Source organism: Scyliorhinus torazame, chromosome 4 (genome assembly GCF_047496885.1).
Source record: "Scyliorhinus torazame isolate Kashiwa2021f chromosome 4, sScyTor2.1, whole genome shotgun sequence".
Classification (NCBI taxonomy): domain Eukaryota; kingdom Metazoa; phylum Chordata; class Chondrichthyes; order Carcharhiniformes; family Scyliorhinidae; genus Scyliorhinus; species Scyliorhinus torazame.
The window spans coordinates 363415865-363441132 of NC_092710.1; the positions used below are offsets into that span (position 1 = coordinate 363415865).

At 53.7% G+C, this 25268-nt stretch overlaps 1 protein-coding gene across 1 annotated transcript in view; it reads right to left on the reverse strand.

The window, feature by feature from the left end:
• LOC140411223 (MAM domain-containing glycosylphosphatidylinositol anchor protein 1-like) overlaps nucleotides 1-25268 on the reverse strand; it is a 192843-nt gene that overhangs the window by 110781 nt on the left and 56794 nt on the right. Inside the window, exons 5-6 of the mRNA XM_072500331.1 lie at nucleotides 18205-18366; nucleotides 10107-10237 (exon numbers count right to left, since the gene is read on the reverse strand). Coding sequence (XP_072356432.1) covers nucleotides 10107-10237; nucleotides 18205-18366 — 293 coding nt within the window. The remainder of the gene's footprint in view (nucleotides 1-10106; nucleotides 10238-18204; nucleotides 18367-25268) is intronic.

The window sequence follows — 25268 nt, forward strand, 5'->3', positions numbered from 1 at the left end:
CCGAGAAATACAGAACGTCCCGTCACACCGAGAAATACAGAACGAGCCGTCACACCGAGAAATACAGAACGTCCCGTCACACCGAGAAATACAGAACGTCCCGTCACACCGAGAAATACAGAACGTCCCGTCACACCGAGAAATACAGAACGAGCCGTCACACCGAGAAATACAGAACGTCCCGTCACACCGAGAAATACAGAACGTCCCGTCACACCGAGAAATACAGAACGTCCCGTCACACCGAGAAATACAGAACGTCCCGTCACACCGAGAAATACAGAACGTCCCGTCACACCGAGAAATACAGAACGTCCCGTCACACCGAGAAATACAGAACGTCCCGTCACACCGAGAAATACAGAACGTCCCGTCACACCGAGAAATACAGAACGTCCCGTCACACCGAGAAATACAGAACGTCCCGTCACACCGAGAAATACAGAACGTCCCGTCACACCGAGAAATACAGAACGTCCCGTCACACCGAGAAATACAGAACGTCCCGTCACACCGAGAAATACAGAACGAGCCGTCACACCGAGAAATACAGAACGTCCCGTCACACCGAGAAATACAGAACGTCCCGTCACACCGAGAAATACAGAACGTCCCGTCACACCGAGAAATACAGAACGAGCCGTCACACCGAGAAATACAGAACGAGCTGTCACACCGAGAAATACAGAACGTCCCGTCACACCGAGAAATACAGAACGAGCCGTCACACCGAGAAATACAGAACGAGCCGTCACACCGAGAAACACAGAACGTCCCGTCACACCGAGAACTACAGAACGTCCCGTCACACCGAGAAATACAGAACGTCCCGTCACACCGAGAAATACAGAACGAGCCGTCACACCGAGAAATACAGAACGTCCCGTCACACCGAGAAATACAGAACGTCCCGTCACACCGAGAAACACAGAACGTCCCGTCACACCGAGAAATACAGAACGTCCCGTCACACCGAGAAATACAGAACGTCCCGTCACACCGAGAAATACAGAACGTCCCGTCACACCGAGAAATACAGAACGTCCCGTCACACCGAGAAATACAGAACGTCCCGTCACACCGAGAAATACAGAACGTCCCGTCACACCGAGAAATACAGAACGTCCCGTCACACCGAGAAATACAGAACGTCCCGTCACACCGAGAAATACAGAACGTCCCGTCACACCGAGAAATACAGAACGTCCCGTCACACCGAGAAATACAGAACGTCCCGTCACACCGAGAAATACAGAACGTCCCGTCACACCGAGAAATACAGAACGTCCCGTCACACCGAGAAATACAGAACGTCCCATCACACCGAGAAATACAGAACGTCCCGTCACACCGAGAAATACAGAACGTCCCGTCACACCGAGAAATACAGAACGAGCCGTCACACCGAGAAATACAGAACGTCCCGTCACACCGAGAAATACAGAACGTCCCGTCACACCGAGAAATACAGAACGTCCCGTCACACCGAGAAATACAGAACGAGCCGTCACACCGAGAAATACAGAACGAGCCGTCACACCGAGAAATACAGTACGAGCCGTCACACCGAGAAATACAGAACGTCCCGTCACACCGAGAAATACAGAACGTCCCGTCACACCGAGAAATACAGAACGTCCCGTCACTCCGAGAAATACAGAACGTCCCGTCACACCGAGAAACACAGAACGTCCCGTCACACCGAGAAATACAGAACGTCCCGTCACTCCGAGAAATACAGAACGTCCCGTCACACCGAGAAACACAGAACGTCCCGTCACACCGAGAAATACAGAACGAGCCGTCACACCGAGAAATACAGAACGTCCCGTCACACCGAGAAATACAGAACGTCCCGTCACACCGAGAAATACAGAACGTCCCGTCACACCGAGAAATACAGAACGTCCGTCACACCGAGAAATATAGAACGTCCCGTCACACCGAGAAATACAGAACGAGCCGTCACACCGAGAAACACAGAACGTCCCGTCACACCGAGAAATACAGAACGTCCCGTCACACCGAGAAATACAGAACGTCCCGTCACACCGAGAAATACAGAACGAGCCGTCACACCGAGAAATACAGAACGTCCCGTCACACCGAGAAATACAGAACGTCCCGTCACACCGAGAAATACAGAACGTCCGTCACACCGAGAAATACAGAACGTCCCGTCACACCGAGAAATACAGAACGAGCCGTCACACCGAGAAATACAGAACGTCCCGTCACACCGAGAAATACAGAACGTCCCGTCACACCGAGAAATACAGAACGTCCCGTCACACCGAGAAATACAGAACGTCCCGTCACACCGAGAAATACAGAACGAGCCGTCACACCGAGAAATACAGAACGTCCCGTCACACCGAGAAATACAGAACGTCCCGTCACACCGAGAACTACAGAACGTCCCGTCACACCGAGAAATACAGAATGTCCCGTCACACCGAGAAATACAGAACGTCCCGTCACACCGAGAAATACAGAATGTCCCGTCACACCGAGAAATACAGAACGTCCCGTCACACCGAGAAATACAGAATGTCCCGTCACACCGAGAAATACAGAACGAGCCGTCACACCGAGAAATACAGAACGTCCCGTCACACCGAGAAATACAGAACGTTCCGTCACACCGAGAAATACAGAACGTCCCGTCACACCGAGAAATACAAAATGTCCCGTCACACCGAGAAATACAGAACGAGCCGTCACACCGAGAAATACAGAACGTCCCGTCACACCGAGAAACACAGAACGTCCCGTCACACCGAGAAATACAGAACGAGCCGTCACACCGAGAAATACAGAACGAGCCGTCACACCGAGAAATACAGAACGTCCCGTCACACCGAGAAATACAGAACGTCCCGTCACACCGAGAAATACAGAACGTCCCGTCACACCGAGAAATACAGAACGTCCCGTCACACCGAGAAATACAGAACGTCCCGTCACACCGAGAAATACAGAACGTCCCGTCACACCGAGAAATACAGAACGTTCCGTCACACCGAGAAATACAGAACGTCCCGTCACACCGAGAAATACAGAACGTCCCGTCACACCGAGAAATACAGAACGTCCCGTCACACCGAGAAATACAGAACGTCCCGTCACACCGAGAAATACAGAACGTCCCGTCACACCGAGAAATACAGAACGTCCCGTCACACCGAGAAATACAGAACGTCCCGTCACACCGAGAAATACAGAACGTCCCGTCACACCGAGAAATACAGAACGTCCCGTCACACCGAGAAATACAGAACGTCCCGTCACACCGAGAAATACAGAACGTCCCGTCACACCGAGAAATACAGAACGTCCCGTCACACCGAGAAATACAGAACGAGCCGTCACACCGAGAAATACAGAACGTCCCGTCACACCGAGAAATACAGAACGTCCCGTCACACCGAGAAATACAGAACGTCCCGTCACACCGAGAAATACAGAACGAGCCGTCACACCGAGAAATACAGAACGTCCCGTCACACCGAGAAATACAGAACGTCCCGTCACACCGAGAAATACAGAACGTCCCGTCACACCGAGAAATACAGAACGTCCCGTCACACCGAGAAATACAGAACGTCCCGTCACACCGAGAAATACAGAACGTCCCGTCACACCGAGAAATACAGAACGTCCCGTCACACCGAGAAATACAGAACGTCCCGTCACACCGAGAAATACAGAACGTCCCGTCACACCGAGAAATACAGAACGTCCCGTCACACCGAGAAATACAGAACGTCCCGTCACACCGAGAAATACAGAACGTCCCGTCACACCGAGAAATACAGAACGTCCCGTCACACCGAGAAATACAGAACGAGCCGTCACACCGAGAAATACAGAACGTCCCGTCACACCGAGAAATACAGAACGTCCCGTCACACCGAGAAATACAGAACGTCCCGTCACACCGAGAAATACAGAACGAGCCGTCACACCGAGAAATACAGAACGAGCTGTCACACCGAGAAATACAGAACGTCCCGTCACACCGAGAAATACAGAACGAGCCGTCACACCGAGAAATACAGAACGAGCCGTCACACCGAGAAACACAGAACGTCCCGTCACACCGAGAAATACAGAACGTCCCGTCACACCGAGAAATACAGAACGTCCCGTCACACCGAGAAATACAGAACGAGCCGTCACACCGAGAAATACAGAACGTCCCGTCACACCGAGAAATACAGAACGTCCCGTCACACCGAGAAACACAGAACGTCCCGTCACACCGAGAAATACAGAACGTCCCGTCACACCGAGAAATACAGAACGTCCCGTCACACCGAGAAATACAGAACGTCCCGTCACACCGAGAAATACAGAACGTCCCGTCACACCGAGAAATACAGAACGTCCCGTCACACCGAGAAATACAGAACGTCCCGTCACACCGAGAAATACAGAACGTCCCGTCACACCGAGAAATACAGAACGTCCCGTCACACCGAGAAATACAGAACGTCCCGTCACACCGAGAAATACAGAACGTCCCGTCACACCGAGAAATACAGAACGTCCCGTCACACCGAGAAATACAGAACGTCCCGTCACACCGAGAAATACAGAACGTCCCGTCACACCGAGAAATACAGAACGTCCCGTCACACCGAGAAATACAGAACGTCCCGTCACACCGAGAAATACAGAACGTCCCGTCACACCGAGAAATACAGAACGAGCCGTCACACCGAGAAATACAGAACGTCCCGTCACACCGAGAAATACAGAACGTCCCGTCACACCGAGAAATACAGAACGTCCCGTCACACCGAGAAATACAGAACGAGCCGTCACACCGAGAAATACAGAACGAGCCGTCACACCGAGAAATACAGTACGAGCCGTCACACCGAGAAATACAGAACGTCCCGTCACACCGAGAAATACAGAACGTCCCGTCACACCGAGAAATACAGAACGTCCCGTCACTCCGAGAAATACAGAACGTCCCGTCACACCGAGAAACACAGAACGTCCCGTCACACCGAGAAATACAGAACGTCCCGTCACACCGAGAAATACAGAACGTCCCGTCACACCGAGAAACACAGAACGTCCCGTCACACCGAGAAATACAGAACGAGCCGTCACACCGAGAAATACAGAACGTCCCGTCACACCGAGAAATACAGAACGTCCCGTCACACCGAGAAATACAGAACGTCCCGTCACACCGAGAAATACAGAACGTCCGTCACACCGAGAAATACAGAACGTCCCGTCACACCGAGAAATACAGAACGAGCCGTCACACCGAGAAACACAGAACGTCCCGTCACACCGAGAAATACAGAACGTCCCGTCACACCGAGAAATACAGAACGTCCCGTCACACCGAGAAATACAGAACGAGCCGTCACACCGAGAAATACAGAACGTCCCGTCACACCGAGAAATACAGAACGTCCCGTCACACCGAGAAATACAGAACGTCCGTCACACCGAGAAATACAGAACGTCCCGTCACACCGAGAAATACAGAACGTCCCGTCACACCGAGAAATACAGAACGTCCCGTCACACCGAGAAATACAGAACGTCCCGTCACACCGAGAAATACAGAACGTCCCGTCACACCGAGAAATACAGAACGAGCCGTCACACCGAGAAATACAGAACGTCCCGTCACACCGAGAAATACAGAACGTCCCGTCACACCGAGAAATACAGAACGTCCGTCACACCGAGAAATACAGAACGTCCCGTCACACCGAGAAATACAGAACGTCCCGTCACACCGAGAAATACAGAACGTCCCGTCACACCGAGAAATACAGAACGTCCCGTCACACCGAGAAATACAGAACGTCCCGTCACACCGAGAAATACAGAACGTCCCGTCACACCGAGAAATACAGAACGTCCCGTCACACCGAGAAATACAGAACGAGCCGTCACACCGAGAAATACAGAACGTCCCGTCACACCGAGAAACACAGAACGAGCCGTCACACCGAGAAATACAGAACGTCCCGTCACACCGAGAAATACAGAACGTCCCGTCACACCGAGAAATACAGAACGTCCCGTCACACCGAGAAATACAGAACGAGCCGTCACACAGAGAAATACAGAACGTCCCGTCACACCGAGAAATACAGAACGTCCCGTCACACCGAGAAATACAGAACGTCCCGTCACACCGAGAAATACAGAACGTCCCGTCACACCGAGAAATACAGAACGTCCCGTCACACCGAGAAATACAGAACGTCCCGTCACACCGAGAAATACAGAATGAGCCGTCACACCGAGAAATACAGAACGAGCCGTCACACCGAGAAATACAGAACGAGCCGTCACACCGAGAAATACAGAACGTCCCGTCACACCGAGAAATACAGAACGTCCCGTCACACCGAGAAATACAGAACGTCCCGTCACACCGAGAAATACAGAACGTCCCGTCACACCGAGAAACACAGAACGTCCCGTCACACCGAGAAACACAGAACGTCCCGTCACACCGAGAAATACAGAACGTCCCGTCACACCGAGAAATACAGAACGTCCCGTCACACCGAGAAATACAGAACGTCCCGTCACACCGAGAAATACAGAACGTCCCGTCACACCGAGAAATACAGAACGTCCCGTCACACCGAGAAATACAGAACGTCCCGTCACACCGAGAAATACAGAACGTCCCGTCACACCGAGAAATACAGAACGTCCCGTCACACCGAGAAATACAGAACGTCCCGTCACACCGAGAAATACAGAACGTCCCGTCACACCGAGAAATACAGAACGTCCCGTCACACCGAGAAATACAGAACGTCCCGTCACACCGAGAAATACAGAACGTCCCGTCACACCGAGAAATACAGAACGTCCCGTCACACCGAGAAATACAGAACGTCCCGTCACACCGAGAAATACAGAACGTCCCGTCACACCGAGAAATACAGAACGTCCCGTCACACCGAGAAATACAGAACGTCCCGTCACACCGAGAAATACAGAACGTCCCGTCACACCGAGAAATACAGAACGTCCCGTCACACCGAGAAATACAGAACGTCCCGTCACACCGAGAAATACAGAACGTCCCGTCACACCGAGAAATACAGAACGTCCCGTCACACCGAGAAATACAGAACGTCCCGTCACACCGAGAAATACAGAACGTCCCGTCACACCGAGAAATACAGAACGAGCCGTCACACCGAGAAATACAGAACGTCCCGTCACACCGAGAAATACAGAACGAGCCGTCACACCGAGAAATACAGAACGAGCCGTCACACCGAGAAATACAGAACGTCCCGTCACACCGAGAAATACAGAACGAGCCGTCACACCGAGAAATACAGAACGTCCCGTCACACCGAGAAATACAGAACGTCCCGTCACACCGAGAAATACAGAACGTCCCGTCACACCGAGAAATACAGAACGTCCCGTCACACCGAGAAATACAGAACGTCCCGTCACACCGAGAAATACAGAACGTCCCGTCACACCGAGAAATACAGAACGTCCCGTCACACCGAGAAATACAGAACGTCCCGTCACACCGAGAAATACAGAACGTCCTGTCACACCGAGAAATACAGAACGTCCCGTCACACCGAGAAATACAGAACGTCCCGTCACACCGAGAAATACAGAACGTCCCGTCACACCGAGAAACACAGAACGTCCCGTCACATCACAGAATCTCACAGTGCAGAAGATGCCCTTCGGCCCATCGAGTCTGCACTGTCCCATGAGAGGCCCTGACCTGTCTACCTAACCCCACTTGCCAGCTCTTCTCCCGTAGCCTGGAATGTTCTGACGGGCCAAGTGCTGACCCAGGTACTTGTTCAAGGCTGTGAGGTGACCCGCCTCTACCCCCCTCCCAGGCAGCGCGTTCCAGACCCTCACCTCCCTCTGGGTAAAAATGCTTTCTGCTATTTGACCATCGCTCCTGTATCTCCCTGGAGCCCAAGTCTCTCAGCCTCACTGTTACCCACCCGGCCAATCTGTGTGTCATCCACAAACTCTCTGGTCCCAGCCTCACATAGTCACCTGTGTACTTCCTGGAACAGGGGGCCCAGCGCTGGTCCCTGTCCTACCCCCACTGGCTTCCCGTCACTACAGTCTGTCATCACCCTCTGTCTCCTACCGCCCCCCTCACCCTCATCACTCCTCACCCCCTCATCCACTCACCTCTCTCACCCTCACCCCCTCACCCCCCTCACCCTGACCCCCTCACCCTCATCACCCCTCACCCTCATCACCCCTCACCCTCATCACCCCTCACCCTCACCCTCACCTCCCTCACCCCCTCACCCTCACACCCTCACCCCCTCACCCCCTCACCCCCCTCACCCTCACCCTCATCACCCCTCACCCCCTCACCTCCCTCACCCTCATCACCCCTCACCCACTCCTCACCTCACTCACCCTCATCATCCCTCACCCTCATCACCTCCCTCACCCTCACCTCCCTCACCCTCACCCCCTCACCCTCATCACCCCTCACCCCCCTCACCCTCATCACCCCTCACCTCCCTCACCCTCACCTCACTCACCCCTCACCCCCCTCATCCTCACCCCCCTCACCTCCCTCACCCTCACCTCCCTCACCCCCCTCACCCTCATCACCCTTCAATCCCCTCACCCTCACCCCCTCACCGTCACCTCCCTCACCCTCACCTCCCTCACCCTCATCACCCCTCACCGTCACCTCCCTCACCCTCACCCACTCCTCCCTCACCCTCACCTCCCTCACCCTCACCTCCCTCACCCTCACCTCCCTCACCCTCACCTCCCTCACCCTCATCACCCCTCACCCTCATCACCCCCCTCACCTCCTCACCCTCATCACCCCTCACCCCCCTCACCCTCACCTCCCTCACCCTCACCCCCCTCACCCTCATCACCCCTCACCCTCACCTCCCTCACCCTCACATCCCTCACCCCCTCACCCCCCTCACCCTCATCACCCCTCACCCTCACCCACTCACCCTCATCACCCCTCACCCACTCATCCTCACCTCCCTCACCCCCTCACCCTCACCCTCACCCCCTCACCTTCACGCCCCTCACCCTCACCCCCCTCACCCCCTCACCCTCACCCCCTCACCCTCACCCCCCTCACCCTCACCCCCTCACCCTCACCCTCATCACCCCTCACCCTCACCTCCCTCACCCTCACCTCCCTCACCCCCTCACCCTCACACCCTCACCCCCCTCACCCTCAACCCCTCACCCCCTCACCCTCACCCCCTCACCCTCACCGCCCTCATCCTCACCCCCCTCACCCTCACCCTCATCACCCCTCACCCCCTCACCTCCCTCACCCTCATCACCTCCCTCACCCTCACCTCCCTCACCCTCACCCCCTCACCCTCATCCCCCTCACCCTCATCACCCCTCACCTCCCTCACCCTCACCTCCCTCACCCCTCACCGTCATCACCCCTCACCCCCCTCATCCTCACCCCCCTCACCTCCCTCACCCTCACCTCCCTCACCCCCCTCACCCTCATCACCCCTCACCCCGCTCACCCTCACCTCCCTCACCCTCACCTCCCTCACCCTCACCCTCATCACCCCTCACCCTCACCCTCTCCTCCCTCACCCTCACCTCCCTCACCCTCACCTCCCTCACCCTCATCACCCCTCACACTCACCTCCCTCACCCTCACCCTCATCACCCCCTCACCTCCTCACCCTCATCACCCCTCACCCTCACCTCCCTCACCCTCACCCTCATCACCTCACCCCCTCACCCTCACCTCCCTCACCCTCACCCTCACCTCTCTCACCCTCCCCCTCACCTCCCTCACCCTCACCTCCCTCACCCTCATCACCCCCCTCCCCCTCACCCCCCCACCCCCACACCCTCGTCTCCCCCACACCCTCACATCCCCATCCCCTCACCTCCCTTCCTCACTCTCCCTCCTCCACCCCCCTCCCTTACCCTCATCTCCCCTCCCCCACCCCTCCTCCACCTCCCACACCCTCACTCCCCCTCCTCTGCCTCTCCCTATCACTCCCCCTCCCACACCTCTTCCCTCCCTATCTCCTGCTTCCTCCCTCACCACTGGGGGCTCTACCTCACCCCTCCCCACTCCTCACCTGGAAGGGCCCCTCAGGATTAATGGTCACATTTCCTTGCTGCCATCTCTCGGCCTGGTTACCGCTCAGTGTCCACACCTGGGTCTCCACAGGCCGCACTCCCAGAGCCCGAACCACAACATTCAGTGACCCTGGAACACACAGAGCGGTCAACAGTCAACGGTCGATCCAGCGACTCAACCACAGGAACAGGAGGAGGCCATTCAGCCCCTCGAAGGAGGAGGCCCATTCAGCCCCTCGAGTCTGTTACACAGGAACAGGAGGAGGCCCATTCAGCCCCTCCTCCAGCCTGTTACACAGGTAGGTAGGATCAAGGATAACCCTAAAGCTTTCTATAGATATGTCAGGAATAAACGAATGACTAGGGTAAGAGTAGGGCCAGTCAAGGACAGTAGTGGGAAGTTGTGCTTGGAGTCCGAGGAGATAGGAGAGATGTTAAAGGAATATTTTTCATCAGTACTCACACAGGAAAAAGACAATGTTGTCGAGGAGAATACTGAGATTCAGGTTACTAGACTAGAAGGGCTTGAGGTTCATAAGGAGGTGTTAGCAATTCTGGAAAGTGTGAAAATAGATAAGTCCCCTGGCCCGGATGGGATTTATCCTAGGATTCTCTGGGAAGCTAGGGAGGAGATTGCTGAGCCTTTGGCTTTGATCTTTAAGTCATCTTTGTCTACAAGAATAGTGCCAGAAGACTGGAGGATAGCAAATGTTGTTCAAGAAGGGGAGTAGAGACAACCCCAGTAACTGTAGACCAGTGAGCCTTACTTCTGTTGTGGGCAAAATCTTGGAAAGGTTTATAAGAGATAGGATGGGTAATCATCTGGAAAGGAATAATTTGATTAGAGATAGTCAACACGGTTTTGTGAAGGGTAGGTCGTGCCTCACAAACCTTATTGAGTTCTTTGAGAAGGTGACCAAACAGGTGGATGAGGGTAAAGCAGTTGATGTGGTGTATATGGATTTCAGTAAAGCGTTTGATAAGGTTCCCCACGGTAGGCTATTGCAAAAAATACGGAGGCATGGGATTCAGGGTGATTTAGCAGTTTGGATCAGAAATTGGCTTGCTGGAAGAAGACAAAGGGTGGTGGTTGATGGGAAGTGTTCAGACAGGAGTCCAGTTACTAGTGGTGTACCACAAGGATGTGTTTTGGGGCCACTGCTGTTTGTCATTTATAAATGACCTGGAGGAGGGCGTAGAAGGATGGGTGAGTAAATTTGCAGATGACACTAAAGTCGGTGGAGTTGTGGACAGTGCGGAAGGATGTTACAAGTTACAGAGGGACATAGATAAGCTGCAGCGCTGGGCTGAGAGGTGGCAAATGGAGTTTAATGCAGAAAAGTGTGAGGTGATTCATTTTAGAAGGAATAACAGGTAGACAGAGTACTGGGCTAATGGTAAGATTCTTGGCAGTGTGGATGAGCAGAGAGATCTCGGTGTCCATGTACATAGATCCCTGAAAGCTGCCACCCAGGTTGAGAGGGTTGTTAAGGAGGCGTACGGTGTGTTAGCTTTTATTGGTAGAGGGATTGAGTTTCGGAGCCATGAGGTCATGTTGCAGCTGTACAAAACTCTGGTGCGGCCGCATTTGGAGTATTGCGTGCAATTCTGGTCGCCGCATTATAGGAAGGATGTGGAAGCATTGGAAAGGGTGCAGAGGAGATTTACCAGAATGTTGCCTGGTATGGAGGGAAGATCTTATGAGGAAAGGCTGAGGGACTTGAGGCTGTTTTCATTGGAGAGAAGAAGGTTAAGAGGTGACTTAATTGAGGCATACAAGATGATCAGAGGATTGGATAGGGTGGACAGTGAGAGCCTTTTTCCTCGGATGGTGATGTCTAGCACGAGGGGACATAGCTTTAAATTGAGGGGAGATAGATATAAGACAGATGTCAGAGGTAGGTTCTTTACTCAGAGAGTAGTAAGGGCGTGGAATGCCCTGCCTGCAACAGTAGTGGACTCGCCAACACTAAGGATATTCAAATGGTCATTGGATAGACATATGGGCGATAAGGGAATAGCGTAGATGGGCTTTAGAGTGGTTTCACAGGTCGGCGCAACATCGAGGGCCAAAAGGCCTGTACTGCGCTGTAATGTTCTATTCTATGTTACACAGGAACAGGAGGAGGCCCATTCGGCCCCTCGAGCCTGTTGCACAGGAACAGGAGGAGGCCCATTAAGTCCCTAGAGCCTGTTACACAGGAACAGGAGGAGGCCCGTTAAGCCCCTTGAGCCTGTTACACAGGAACAGGAGGAGGCCCATGCAGCCCCTCGAGCCTGTTACACAGGAATAGGAGGAGGCCCATTAAGCCCCTTCTCCAGCCTGTTACACTGGAACAGGAGGAGGCCCATTCAGCCCCTCGAGCCTGTTACACAGGAACAAGAGGCCCCATTCAGCCCCCTACTCGAGCCTGTTACACAGGAACAGGAGGAGGCCATTCAGCCCCTCGAGCCTGTTACACCGGAACAGGAGGAGGCCCATTAAGCCCCTCAAGCCTGTTACACAGGAACAAGAGGAGGCCCCATTCAGCCCCCTGCTCGAGTCTGTTACACAGGAACAGGAGGAGGGCCATTCTGCCCCTCTCCAGCCTGTTACACAGGAACAGGAGGAGGCCCATTCAGCCCCCTCCTCGAGCCTGTTACACAGGAACAGGAGGAGGCCCATTCAGCCCCTCTCCAGCCTGCTCCACAGGAACAGGAGGAGGCCCATTCAGCCCCCTCCTCGAGCCTGTTACACAGGAACAGGAGGAGGCCCATTCAGCCCCTCGAGTCTGTTACACAGGAACAGGTGGAGGCCTATTCAGCCCCTCGAGCCTGTTACACAGGAACAGGAGGAGGCCCATTCAGCTCCTCTTGAACCTGTCACAAATGTGGACCAGGCGGAACGGTACCCAGGGGGGTTTCCCGGGCTATCGGAGACCCCTGGATGGTCTGGGATTGTGCAGGCTGGCCCCCTGGCCTATCCCCTGGATGCAGGCACCTTAGCACTGCCACCTGGCACTGCCAAGGTGCCCATGTCACACTCCAAGTCAGCAGAAGCACTGCCTGGGTGCCAGGGTGCCATTAAAAGGGCGCCCAGCGGTCAGAGTGCCACTGCCAAGGGTCAGGGCCTGGGGGGGGGCCATGCCTATGAAAGGAGGGTGGGGGGGGTGGGGGGGGGGGGGGTTGAAGTGTGTGCTGGGGAGGTAAGTTGGGACCTCTCTGGAATTCTGGGAAGAGGGGGGGTCTCTGAGTGAGCATAGGGGTCCTGGGACCCATTGCGGGGGGGGGGGGGGAGGGTGCCCTCACGTGGGGTAGTGAACCTGTGTACGGGGGGGTGACATTACCCATGGGTGGGGGGTGTGGGGGACCCACTTAGAGTTCGGAAGTCACTTTCAAAATGGCGGCCTGATCCCGGGGTTCAGCTCCCCCGTGCTAAACAAAATCTCTGGGCGCGATCCTGCGGCTCCTCTAGCCCGGAACAGCAGCTCGCCGCGGCGCAGCGTGGCCAGTGAAATCCGGGAGATTCCGCTCCCGGGATCCCCCCGGCTCGCAACCCCAGCCTGATTCTTATAAGTTTCAATAAAATCTCCCCTCATCCTTCTAAACTCCAACAAGTACAGACCCAGAGTCCTCAACCGTTCCTCATACGACAAGTTCTTCATTCCAGGGATCATTCTTGTGAACCTCCTCTGGACCCTTTCCAAGGCCAGCACATCCTTCCTTAGATACGGGGCCCAAAACTGCTCACAATTCACCAAATGGGGTCTGACCAGAGCCTTATACAGCCTCAGAAGTACATCCCTGGTCATGTATTCCAGCCCTCTCGACATGAATGCTAACATTGCATTTGCCTTCCTAACCGCCGACTGAACCTGCACATTAACCTTTCGAGAATCGTGAACAAGGACTCCCAAGTCCCTTTGTGCTTCTGATTTCCGAAGCATTTCTCCATTTAGAAAATAGTCTGTGCCTCCATTCCTCCTCCCAAAGTGCGTAACCTCACACTTTTCCACATTGTATTCCATCTGCCACTTCATTGCCCGCTCTCCTAGCCTGTCCAAGTCCTTCTGCTGCCCCCCTGCTTCCTCAATACTACCTGTCCCTCGACAGATCTTTGTATCATCTGCAAACTTAGCAACAGAGCCTTCAGTACCTTCTTCCAGATCATTAATGTATGTTGTGAAAAGTTGTGGTCCCAGCACAGACCCCTGAGGCACACCACTAGTCACCGGCTGCCATCCTGAAAAAGACCCCTTTATCCCCACTCTCTGCCTTCTGCCAGTCAGCCAATCCTCTATCCATGCCAGAATCTTACCCTGAACACCATGGGCTCTTAACTTATTTAACAGTCTCCTTGAGGTGTAGGTACACCCACTGTGCTGTTAGGGAGGGTGTTCCAGGAAGTTGCCCCAGCGACAGTGAAGGACGGGCGATATATTTCAAAGTCAGGGTGGTGAGTGACTGGGAGGGGAACCTCCAGGTGGTGGGGTTCCCAGGTATCTGCTGCTCTTGTCCTGCGAGATGGCAGTGATCGTGGGGTGGAAGGTGCTGTCTAAGGAACCTTGGTGAGGTACTGCAGTGTATCCTGTAGATGGTACACACGGCTGTCACTGTGTGTCGGTGGTGGAGGGTTTTAATGTTTGTGGAAGGGGGAGCAATCAAGCGGGGCTGCTTTGTCCTGGATGGTGTCGAGCTTCTTGAGTGTTGTTGGAGCTGCGCTCATCCAGGCAAGTGGAGAGTATTCCATCGCACTCCTGACTTGTGTCTTGTAGATGGTGGACAGGCTTTGGGGGGTCAGGAGGTGAGTTACTCGCTGTAGGATTCCCAGCCTTTGACCTGCCCTGGTAGCCACAGTATTAATGTGGCTGGGTCCAGTTCAGTTTCTGGTCAATGGTAAGCCCCAGGATGTTGATTGTGGGGATGCAGCGATGGAAATGCCATTGAATGTCAAGGGTGAAAGTTTGATTCTCTCTTGTCGGAGATGGTCATTGCCGGGCACTTGTGTGACACGAATGTAACTTGCCGCTTGTCAGCCCGAGCCGGGATATTGTCCGGGTCTTGCTGCATTTGGACAGGGACTGCTTCATTATCTGAGGAGTGGCGAATGGTGCTGAACATTTTAAGGGGCTGGTTTAGCACAGTGGACCAAACAGCTGGCGTGTAATGCAGAACAATGCCAGCAGCACGGTTCCATTCCCGTACCAGCCTCCCCGAACAGGCGCCGGAATGTGGCGACTAGGGGCTTTTCACAGTAACTTCATTGAAGCCGACTTGTGACAATAGACAGTGACCCAGGGCCGGGAATCGAACCTGGGACCCTGGTGCTGTGAAGCAACAGTGCTAACCACTGGGCACCTGGGCAATTTTCCACACTGCCGGGTAGATGCCAGTGTTGTAGCCGTACTGGAACAGCTTGGCTAGGGGTGCGGCAAGTTCTGGAGCACAAGTCTTCAGGACTATTGCTGGGATATTGTCAGGGCCCCACAGCCTTTGCCGGATCCAGAACCTTCAGCTATTTCTTGATACCACCTGGAGTGAATCGTATTCGCTGAACCCTGACCTCTGTGATGCTGGGACCTCCGGAGGAGACCGAGACGGATCATCCACTCGGCACTGCTGGCTGAAGATTGTTGCGAATGCCTCAGCCTCGTCTTTTGCACAGATGTGCTGGGCTCCTCCAGCATTGAGGACGGGGGTATTTGTGGAGCCTCCTCCTCCAGTGAGTTGTTTAATTGTCCACTCACGGCTGGATGCGGCAGGACTGCAGAGCTTAGATCTGTTGTGCAATCGCTTGGCTCTGTCTATTACTGGCTGCTGATGCTGTTTGGTACACAGGTAGTCCTGTGTTGTAGCTTCACCAGGCTGACACCTCATTTTCCGGGCTGCCTGATGTTGCTCCCAGCATGCTCTCCTGCTCTCTTCATTGAACCGGGGTTGATCCCCTGGCTGGGTGGTAATGGCGGAGTGGGGGATAGGCCGGGCCAGGAGGTTGCAGACTGTCCCAGTCTAGTAGTGATGTCCTTTAGGACCCGGCCAGCTCTGTCCTACCGAGCCACTCTTGGTGATGGACATTGTAGTCCCTCCCACCCAGAGCATATTCTGCGCCCTCGCCACCCTCAGTGCTTCCTCCAAGTGGTGTTCACCATGGAGGAGTAACTGATTCATCAGCTGATGGTGGCCGGTTCGTGGTAATCAGCAGGAGCTTTCCTTGCCCGTGTTTAACCTGAAGCCAGGAGACTTCATGGGGTACAGAGTCGATGTTGAGGGCTCCCAGGGCAGCTCCCTCCCCACTGTATCCCACTGTGTCGCCACCTCTGCTGGATCTGTCCTGCCGCTGAGACAGGACATTCCCAGGAATGGTGAGGGTGGTGTCTGGGACATTGTCTGTGAGGTATGATTCTGTGAGTTTGACTATGTCAGGCTGTTGCTTAACTAGTCTGAGAGAAACCAGACAACGAGGGTAGTAATGAATGTCAGGACACGAGGAAGCTCAGAGTAACAGATGGATCTTGGGGAACTTGTGCACAGATGTCTGAAGGCGGCAGAGCGGGTGAATAGGGTGGTTAAGAAGCCAGATGGGACACTTGCCGTTATCATTTGTGGATTAGAATACAAGAGCAGGGCGGTGATGTTGGAGTTGTAAAGAATGTTGGTGAGGCCACAGCTGGAGTACTGTGTGTAATTCTGGGCACCACATTACAGAACATAGAACATAGAACATTACAGCGTAGTACAGGCCCTTCGGCCCTCAATGTTGCGCCGACCTGTGAAACCACTCCACAGCCCATCTACACTATTCCCTTATCGTCCATATGTCTATCCAATGACCATTTGAATGCCCTTAGTGTTGGCGAGTCCACTTCTGTTGCAGGCAGGGCATTCCACGCCCTTACTACTCTCTGAGTAAAGAACCTACCCCTGACATCTGTCCTATATCTATCTCCCCTCAATTTAAAGCTATGTCCCCTCGTGCTAGACATCACCATCCGAGGAAAAAGGCTCTCACTGTCCACCCTATCCAATCCTCTGATCATCTTGTATGCCTCAATTAAGTCACCTCTTAACCTTCTTCTCTCTAACGAAAACAGCCTCAAGTCCCTCAGCCTTCCCTCATAAGGTCTTCCCACCATACTAGGCAACATTCTGGTAAATCTCCTCTGCACCCTTTCCAATGCTTCGACATCCTTCCTATAATGCGGCGACCAGAATTGCACGCAATACTCCAAATGCGGCCGCACCAGAGTTTTGTACAGCTGCAACATGACCTCATGGCTCCGAAACTCAATCCCTCTACCAATAAACGCTAACACACCGTACGCCTTCTTAACAACCCTCTCAACCTGGGTGGCAACTTTCAGGGATCTATGTACATGGACTCCGAGATCTCTCTGCTCATCCACACTGCCAAGAATCTTACCATTAGCCCAGTACTCAGTCTTTCTGTTATTCCTTCCAAAATGAATCACCCCACACTTTTCTGCATTAAACTCCATTTGCCACCTCTCAGCCCAGCGCAGCAGCTTATCTATGTCCCTTATAGGAAGGATGCGATTGGACTGGAGGGGGTGCAGAGGAGATTCACCAGGATGTTGCTTGGGATGGAGCGTCTGAGCTATAAGGAGGGACTGGAGAGGTAGGGACTGTTTTCTTTTGAGCAGAGAAGGCTCAGGGGGATATGATTGAGGTGTATCAGATATGACGGGTTTGGAGAGGGGAAGCAGGAAGCAGGTGTTCCCCTCTGGTTGAGGGGAACATAGTTTTAAGGTGAGGGTCAGGAGATTCCGAGGATATTTGAGAAAGTATTGTGTCACTCAGAGCGTGGTGCGAATCTGGAATACACAGCCTGGGAAGGGAGTGGGGACTGGAACCATACGTCCTCCTTAAGTAAAGGGGACAAGTGCTGGGATGGGAGGTTAGCCCGGGATTAGGGATGGCCAGAGGGCCTAGTCTGTGCAGTGTTACTCGATACCTCAGTGAGTGCCCAGGAATAGACTCGAGTTAATGAAGCAGAAGATGGGGGTTCCAGTAGTAGATTAGCTGCAGACGTAGGGAGTTGTTGGAGTCAGCAGTGGTTGGCGTAGCGATGGCTCTGAGAGCTTGGCTATATCTACTCACCGACATGCTTCCCGTACATGTGATAATAGAAGTTTACACAGAACGGAATAACGCGATTCATTCCAAACTTGACTTTCTTGGTGACGTTATAGAGGGGGCTCAGCAGGCGCGCCTTGTCCCCGGGTCTCCGAGGGTTCGAAGCTTCAATAAACATGTAGTACCCTGTGGGAGAGGACAGAGAATAATTACATCACAGTGTCACCCTCATCTCAGTCGCACCCACATCACAGTCACGCCCACATCACAGTCACGCCCACATCACAGTCACGCCCACATCACAGTCACGCCCACATCACAGTCACACCCACATCACATTCACACCCACATCACAGTCACACCCACATCACAGTCACACCCACATCACAGTAACACCCACGTCACAGTCACACCCACGTCACAGTCACACCCACATCACAGTCACACCCACATCACAGTCACACCCACATCACAGTAACACCCACATCACAGTCAGACCCACATCACAGTCACACCCACATCACAGTAACACCCACATCACAGTCACACCCACATCACAGTCACACCCACATCACAGTAACACCCACATCACAGTAACACCCACATCACAGTGTGACCCACATCACAGTCGCGCCCACATCACAGTCACACCCACGTCACAGTCACACCCATGTCACAGTGTCACCCACATCACAGTGTCACCCTCATCACAGTCACACCCACATCACAGTCACGCCCACATCACAGTCACGCCCACATCACAGTCACGCCCACATCACAGTCACGCCCACATCACAGTCACACCCACATCACATTCACACCCACATCACAGTCACACCCACATCACAGTCACACCCACATCACAGTAACACCCACATCACAGTCACACCCACGTCACAGTCACACCCACATCACAGTCACACCCACATCACAGTCACACCCACATCACAGTAACACCCACATCACAGTCAGACCCACATCACAGTCACACCCACATCACAGTAACACCCACATCACAGTCACACCCACATCACAGTAACACCCACATCACAGTGTGACCCACATCGCAGTCGCGCCCACATCACAGTCACACCCACGTCACAGTCACACCCATGTCACAGTGTCACCCACATCACAGTCGCACCCACATCACAGTTGCGCCCACATCACAGTCACACCAACGTCACAGTCACACCCACATCACAGTCTCACCCACATCACAGTCACACCCACATCACAGTCACACCCACATCACTGTCACACCCATGGCCCAGTCACACCAACGTCACAGTCACACCCACGTCACAGTCACACCCACGTCACAGTCACACCCACATCACAGTCTCACCCACATCACAGTCACACCCACATCACAGTCACACCCGCATCAGTGTCACCCACATCACAGTCACACCCACGTCACAGTCACACCCAAATCACAGTCTCACCCAAATCACAGTGTAACCCACATCACAGTGTCACCCACATCGCAGTGTCACCCACATCACAGCCACACCCACGTCACAGTCACACCCACATCACAGTCACACCCACATCACAGTATCACCCACATCACAGTGTCACCCACATCACAGTCAGACCCACATCACAGTCACACCCACATCACAGTAACACCCACATCACAGCCACACCCACATCACAGTCACACCCACATCACAGTCACTCCCACGTCACAGTCACTCCCACGTCACAGTCACACCCATGTCACAGTCACACCAACATCACAGTCACACCCACGTCACAGTCACACCCATGTCACAGTCACACCCACATCACAGTCACACCCACATCACAGTCTCACCCACATCACAGTCACACCCACATCACAGTCACACCCACATCACAGTCACACCCACGTCACAGTCACACCCACATCACAGTCACACCCACATCACAGTCACACCCACATCACAGTAACACCCACATCACAGTCAGACCCACATCACAGTCACACCCACATCACAGTAACACCCACATCACAGTAACACCCACATCACAGTGTGACCCGCATCACAGTCGCGCCCACATCACAGTCACACCCACGTCACAGTCACACCCATGTCACAGTGTCACCCACATCACAGTCGCACCCACATCACAGTCGCACCCACATCACAGTTGCGCCCACATCACAGTCACACCAACGTCACAGTCACACCCATGGCACAGTCACACCAACGTCACAGTCACACCCACGTCACAGTCACACCCACGTCACAGTCACACCCACATCACAGTCTCACCCACATCACAGTCACACCCGCATCACAGTGTCACCCACATCACAGTCACACCCACGTCACAGTCACACCCAAATCACAGTCACACACACATCACAGTGTCACCCACATCACAGTGTCACCCACATCGCAGTGTCACCCACATCACAGTCACACCCACGTCACAGTCACACCCACATCACAGTCACACCCACATCACAGTATCACCCACATCACAGTGTCACCCACATCACAGTCAGACCCACATCACAGTCACACCCACATCACAGTAACACCCACATCACAGCCACACCCACATCACAGTCACACCCACATCACAGTAACACCCAAATCACAGTAACACCCACATCACAGTGTCACCCACATCACAGTCGTGCCCACATCACAGTCACACCCACGTCACAGTCACACCCATGTCACAGTGTCACCCACATCACAGTCGTACCCACATCACAGTCGCACCCACGTCACAGTCACTCCCACGTCACAGTCACACCCATGTCACAGTCACCCCAACGCCACAGTCACACCCACGTCACAGTCACACCCATGTCACAGTCACACCCACATCACAGTCACACCCACATCACAGTCTCACCCACATCACAGTCACACCCACATCACAGTCACACCCACATCACAGTCACACCCACATCACAGTAACACCCAAATCACAGTAACACCCACATCACAGTGTCACCCACATCACAGTCGTGCCCTCATCACAGTCACACCCACGTCACAGTCACACCCATGTCACAGTGTCACCCACATCACAGTCGTACCCACATCACAGTCGCGCCCACTTCACAGTCACTCCCACGTCACAGTCACACCCATGTCACAGTCACACCAACGTCACAGTCACACCCACGTCACAGTCACACCCATGTCACAGTCACACCCACATCACAGTCACACCCACATCACAGTCTCAACCACATCACAGTCACACCCACATCACAGTCACACCCACATCACAGTGTCACCCACATCACAGTCACACCCACGTCACAGACACACCCAAATCACAGTCACACCCACATCACAGTGTCACCCACATCACAGTGTCACCCACATTACAGTGTCACCCACATCACAGTCACACCCACGTCACAGTCACACCCACATCACAGTCAAACCCACATCACAGTGTCACCCACATCATAGTGTCACCCACATCATAGTCGCGCCCACATCACAGTCACACCCACGTCACAGTCACACCCACGTCACAGTCACACCCACGTCACAGTCAAACCAACGTCACAGTCACACCCACATCACAGTCACACCCACGTCACAGTCACACCCACATCACAGTCACACCCACATCATAGTCACACCCACATCACAGTCTCACCCACATCACAGTCACACCCACATCACAGTCACACCCACATCACAGTATCACCCACATCACAGTCACACCCACGTCACAGTCACACCCAAATCACAGTCACACCAACATCACAGTGTCACCCACATCACAGTGTCACCCACATCACAGTGTCACCCACATCACAGTCACACCCACGTCACAGTCACACCCACATCACAGTCACACCCACATCACAGTTTCATCCACATCACAGTCAGACCGACATCACAGTCACATCCACATCACAGTAACACCCACATCACAGTGACACCCACATCACAGTCACACCCACATCACAGTAACACCCAAATCACAGTAACACCCTCATCACAGTGTCACCCACATCACAGTCGTGCCCACATCACAGTCACACCCACGTCACAGTCACACCATGTCACAGTGTCACCCACATCACAGTCGCACCCACATCACAGTCGCGCCCACATCACAGTCACACCCACAACACAGTCACACCCACATCACAGTGTCACCCACATCATAGTGTCACCCACATCACAGTCACACCCACATGACAGTCACACCCACATCACAGTGTCACCCAAATCACAGTGTCACCCACATCACAGTCACACCCACATCACAGTGTCAGCCTCATCAGTCGCACCTACATCACAGTCACACCCACATCACAGTGTCACCCACATCACAGTGTCACCCACATCACAGTCACACCTACGTCACAGTCACACCCACATCACAGTCACACCCACATCACAGTGTCACCCACATCACAGTGTCACCCACATCACAGTCACACCCACATCACAGTCGCACCCACATCACAGTGTCACCCACATCACAGTGTCACCCACATCACAGTCACACCCACATCACAGTGTCACCCACATCAGTCGCACCTACATCACAGTCACACCCACATCACAGTGTCACCCTCATCACAGTCACACCCACATCACAGTGTCACCCACATCAGTCGCACCTACATCACAGTCTCACCCACATCACAGTCACACCCACATCACAGTCACACCCACATCACAGTGTCACCCATATCACAGTCACACAACACGTCAGTCACACCCACGTCACAGTCACGCCAACGTCACAGTCACACCCACATCACAGTCACACCCTCATCACAGTGTCACCCACATCACTGTCACACCCACATCACAGTCACACCCACATCACAATCACACCCACGTCACAGTCACACCCATGTCACAGTCACACCCACGTCACAGTGTCACCAACATCACAGTCACACCCACATCACAGTCGCACCCACATCACAGTGTCACCCACATCACAGTGTCACCCACATCACAGTCACACCCACATCACAGTGTCACCCACATCAGTCGCACCTACATCACAGTCACACCCACATCACAGTCACACCCACATCACAGTCACACCCACATCACAGTGTCACCCACATCACAGTCACACAACACGTCAGTCACACCCACGTCACAGTCACGCCAACGTCACAGTCACACCCACATCACAGTCACACCCACATCACAGTGCCACCCACATCACAGTCACACCCACATCACAGTCACACCCACATCACAGTCACACACATATCACAGTGTCACCCACATCACAGTCACACCCTCATCACAGTGTCACCCACATCACTGTCACACCCACATCACAGTCACACCCACATCACAGTCACACCCACGTCACAGTCACACCCATGTCACAGTCACACCCACGTCACAGTGTCACCCACATCACAGTCACACCCACATCACAGTCACACCCATATCACAGTCACACCCACATCACAGTCACACCCACATCACAGTGTCACCCACATCTGTCGCACCCACATCACAGTCGCACCCACGTCACTACACACCCACGTCACAGTCACACCCACGTCACAGTCACACCCACGTCACAGTCACACCCACATCACAGTCACACCCACATCACAGTCACACCCACATCACAGTCACACCCACGTCACAGTCACACCCACGTCACAGTCACACCCACATCACAGTCACACCCACATCACAGTCACACCCACATCACAGTGTCACCCACGTCACAGTCACACCCGCGTCACAGTCACACCCAAATCACAGTCACACCCACATCACAGTGTCACCCACATCACAGTGTCACCCACATCACAGTGTCACCCACATCACAGTCACACCCACGTCACAGTAACACGCACATTACAGTCACACCCACATCACAGTCACACTCACATCACAGTAACACCCACATCACAGTCACACCCACGTCACAGTCACACCCATGTCACAGTGTCACCCACATCACAGTCGCACCCACATCACAGTCGCGCCCACATCACAGTCACACCCACGTCACAGTAACACCCACGTCACAGTCACACCCACATCACAGTCACACCCACATCACAGTCACACCCACATCACAGTCTCACCCACATCACAGTCACACCCACATCACAGTCACACCCACATCACAGTGTCACCCACATCACAGTCACACCCACGTTACAGACACATCCAAATCACAGTCACACCCACATCACAGTGTCACCCACATCACAGTGTCACCCACATCACAGTCACACCCACGTCACAGTCACACCCACATCACAGTCACACCCACATCACAGTGTCACCCACATCACAGTCACACCCACATCACAGACACACCCACATCACAGTGTCACCCACATCACAGTGTCACCCACATCACAGTGTCACCCACATCACAGACACACCCACATCACAGTGTCACCCACATCAGTCGCACCTACATCACAGTCACACCCACATCACAGTGTCACCCACATCACAGTGTCACCCACATCACAGTCACACCCACGTCACAGTCACACCCACATCACAGTGTCACCCACATCACAGTGTCACCCACATCATAGTCACACCCACATCACAGTCACACCCATATCAGTGTCACCCACTTCACAGTGTCACCCACATCACAGTCACACCCACATCACAGTGTCACCCACATCAGTCGCACCTACATCACAGTCACACCCACATCACAGTGTCACCCACATCACAGTCACACCCACATAACAGTGTCACACACATCAGTCGCACCTACATCACAGTCTCACCCACATCACAGTCACACCAACATCACAGTCACACCCACATCACAGTGTCACCCACTTCACAGTCACACCCACGTCAGTCACACCCACGTCACAGTACGCCAACGTCACAGTCACACCCACATCACAGTCACACCCACATCACAGTGTCACCCACATCACAGTCACACCCACATCACAGTCACACCCACATCACAGTCACACACACATCACTGTGTCACCAACATCACAGTCACACCCTCATCACAGTGTCACCCACATCACTGTCACACCCACATCACAGTCACACCCACATCACAGTCACACCCACGTCAGAGTCACACCCATGTCAGAGTCACACCCACGTCAGTGTCACCCACAT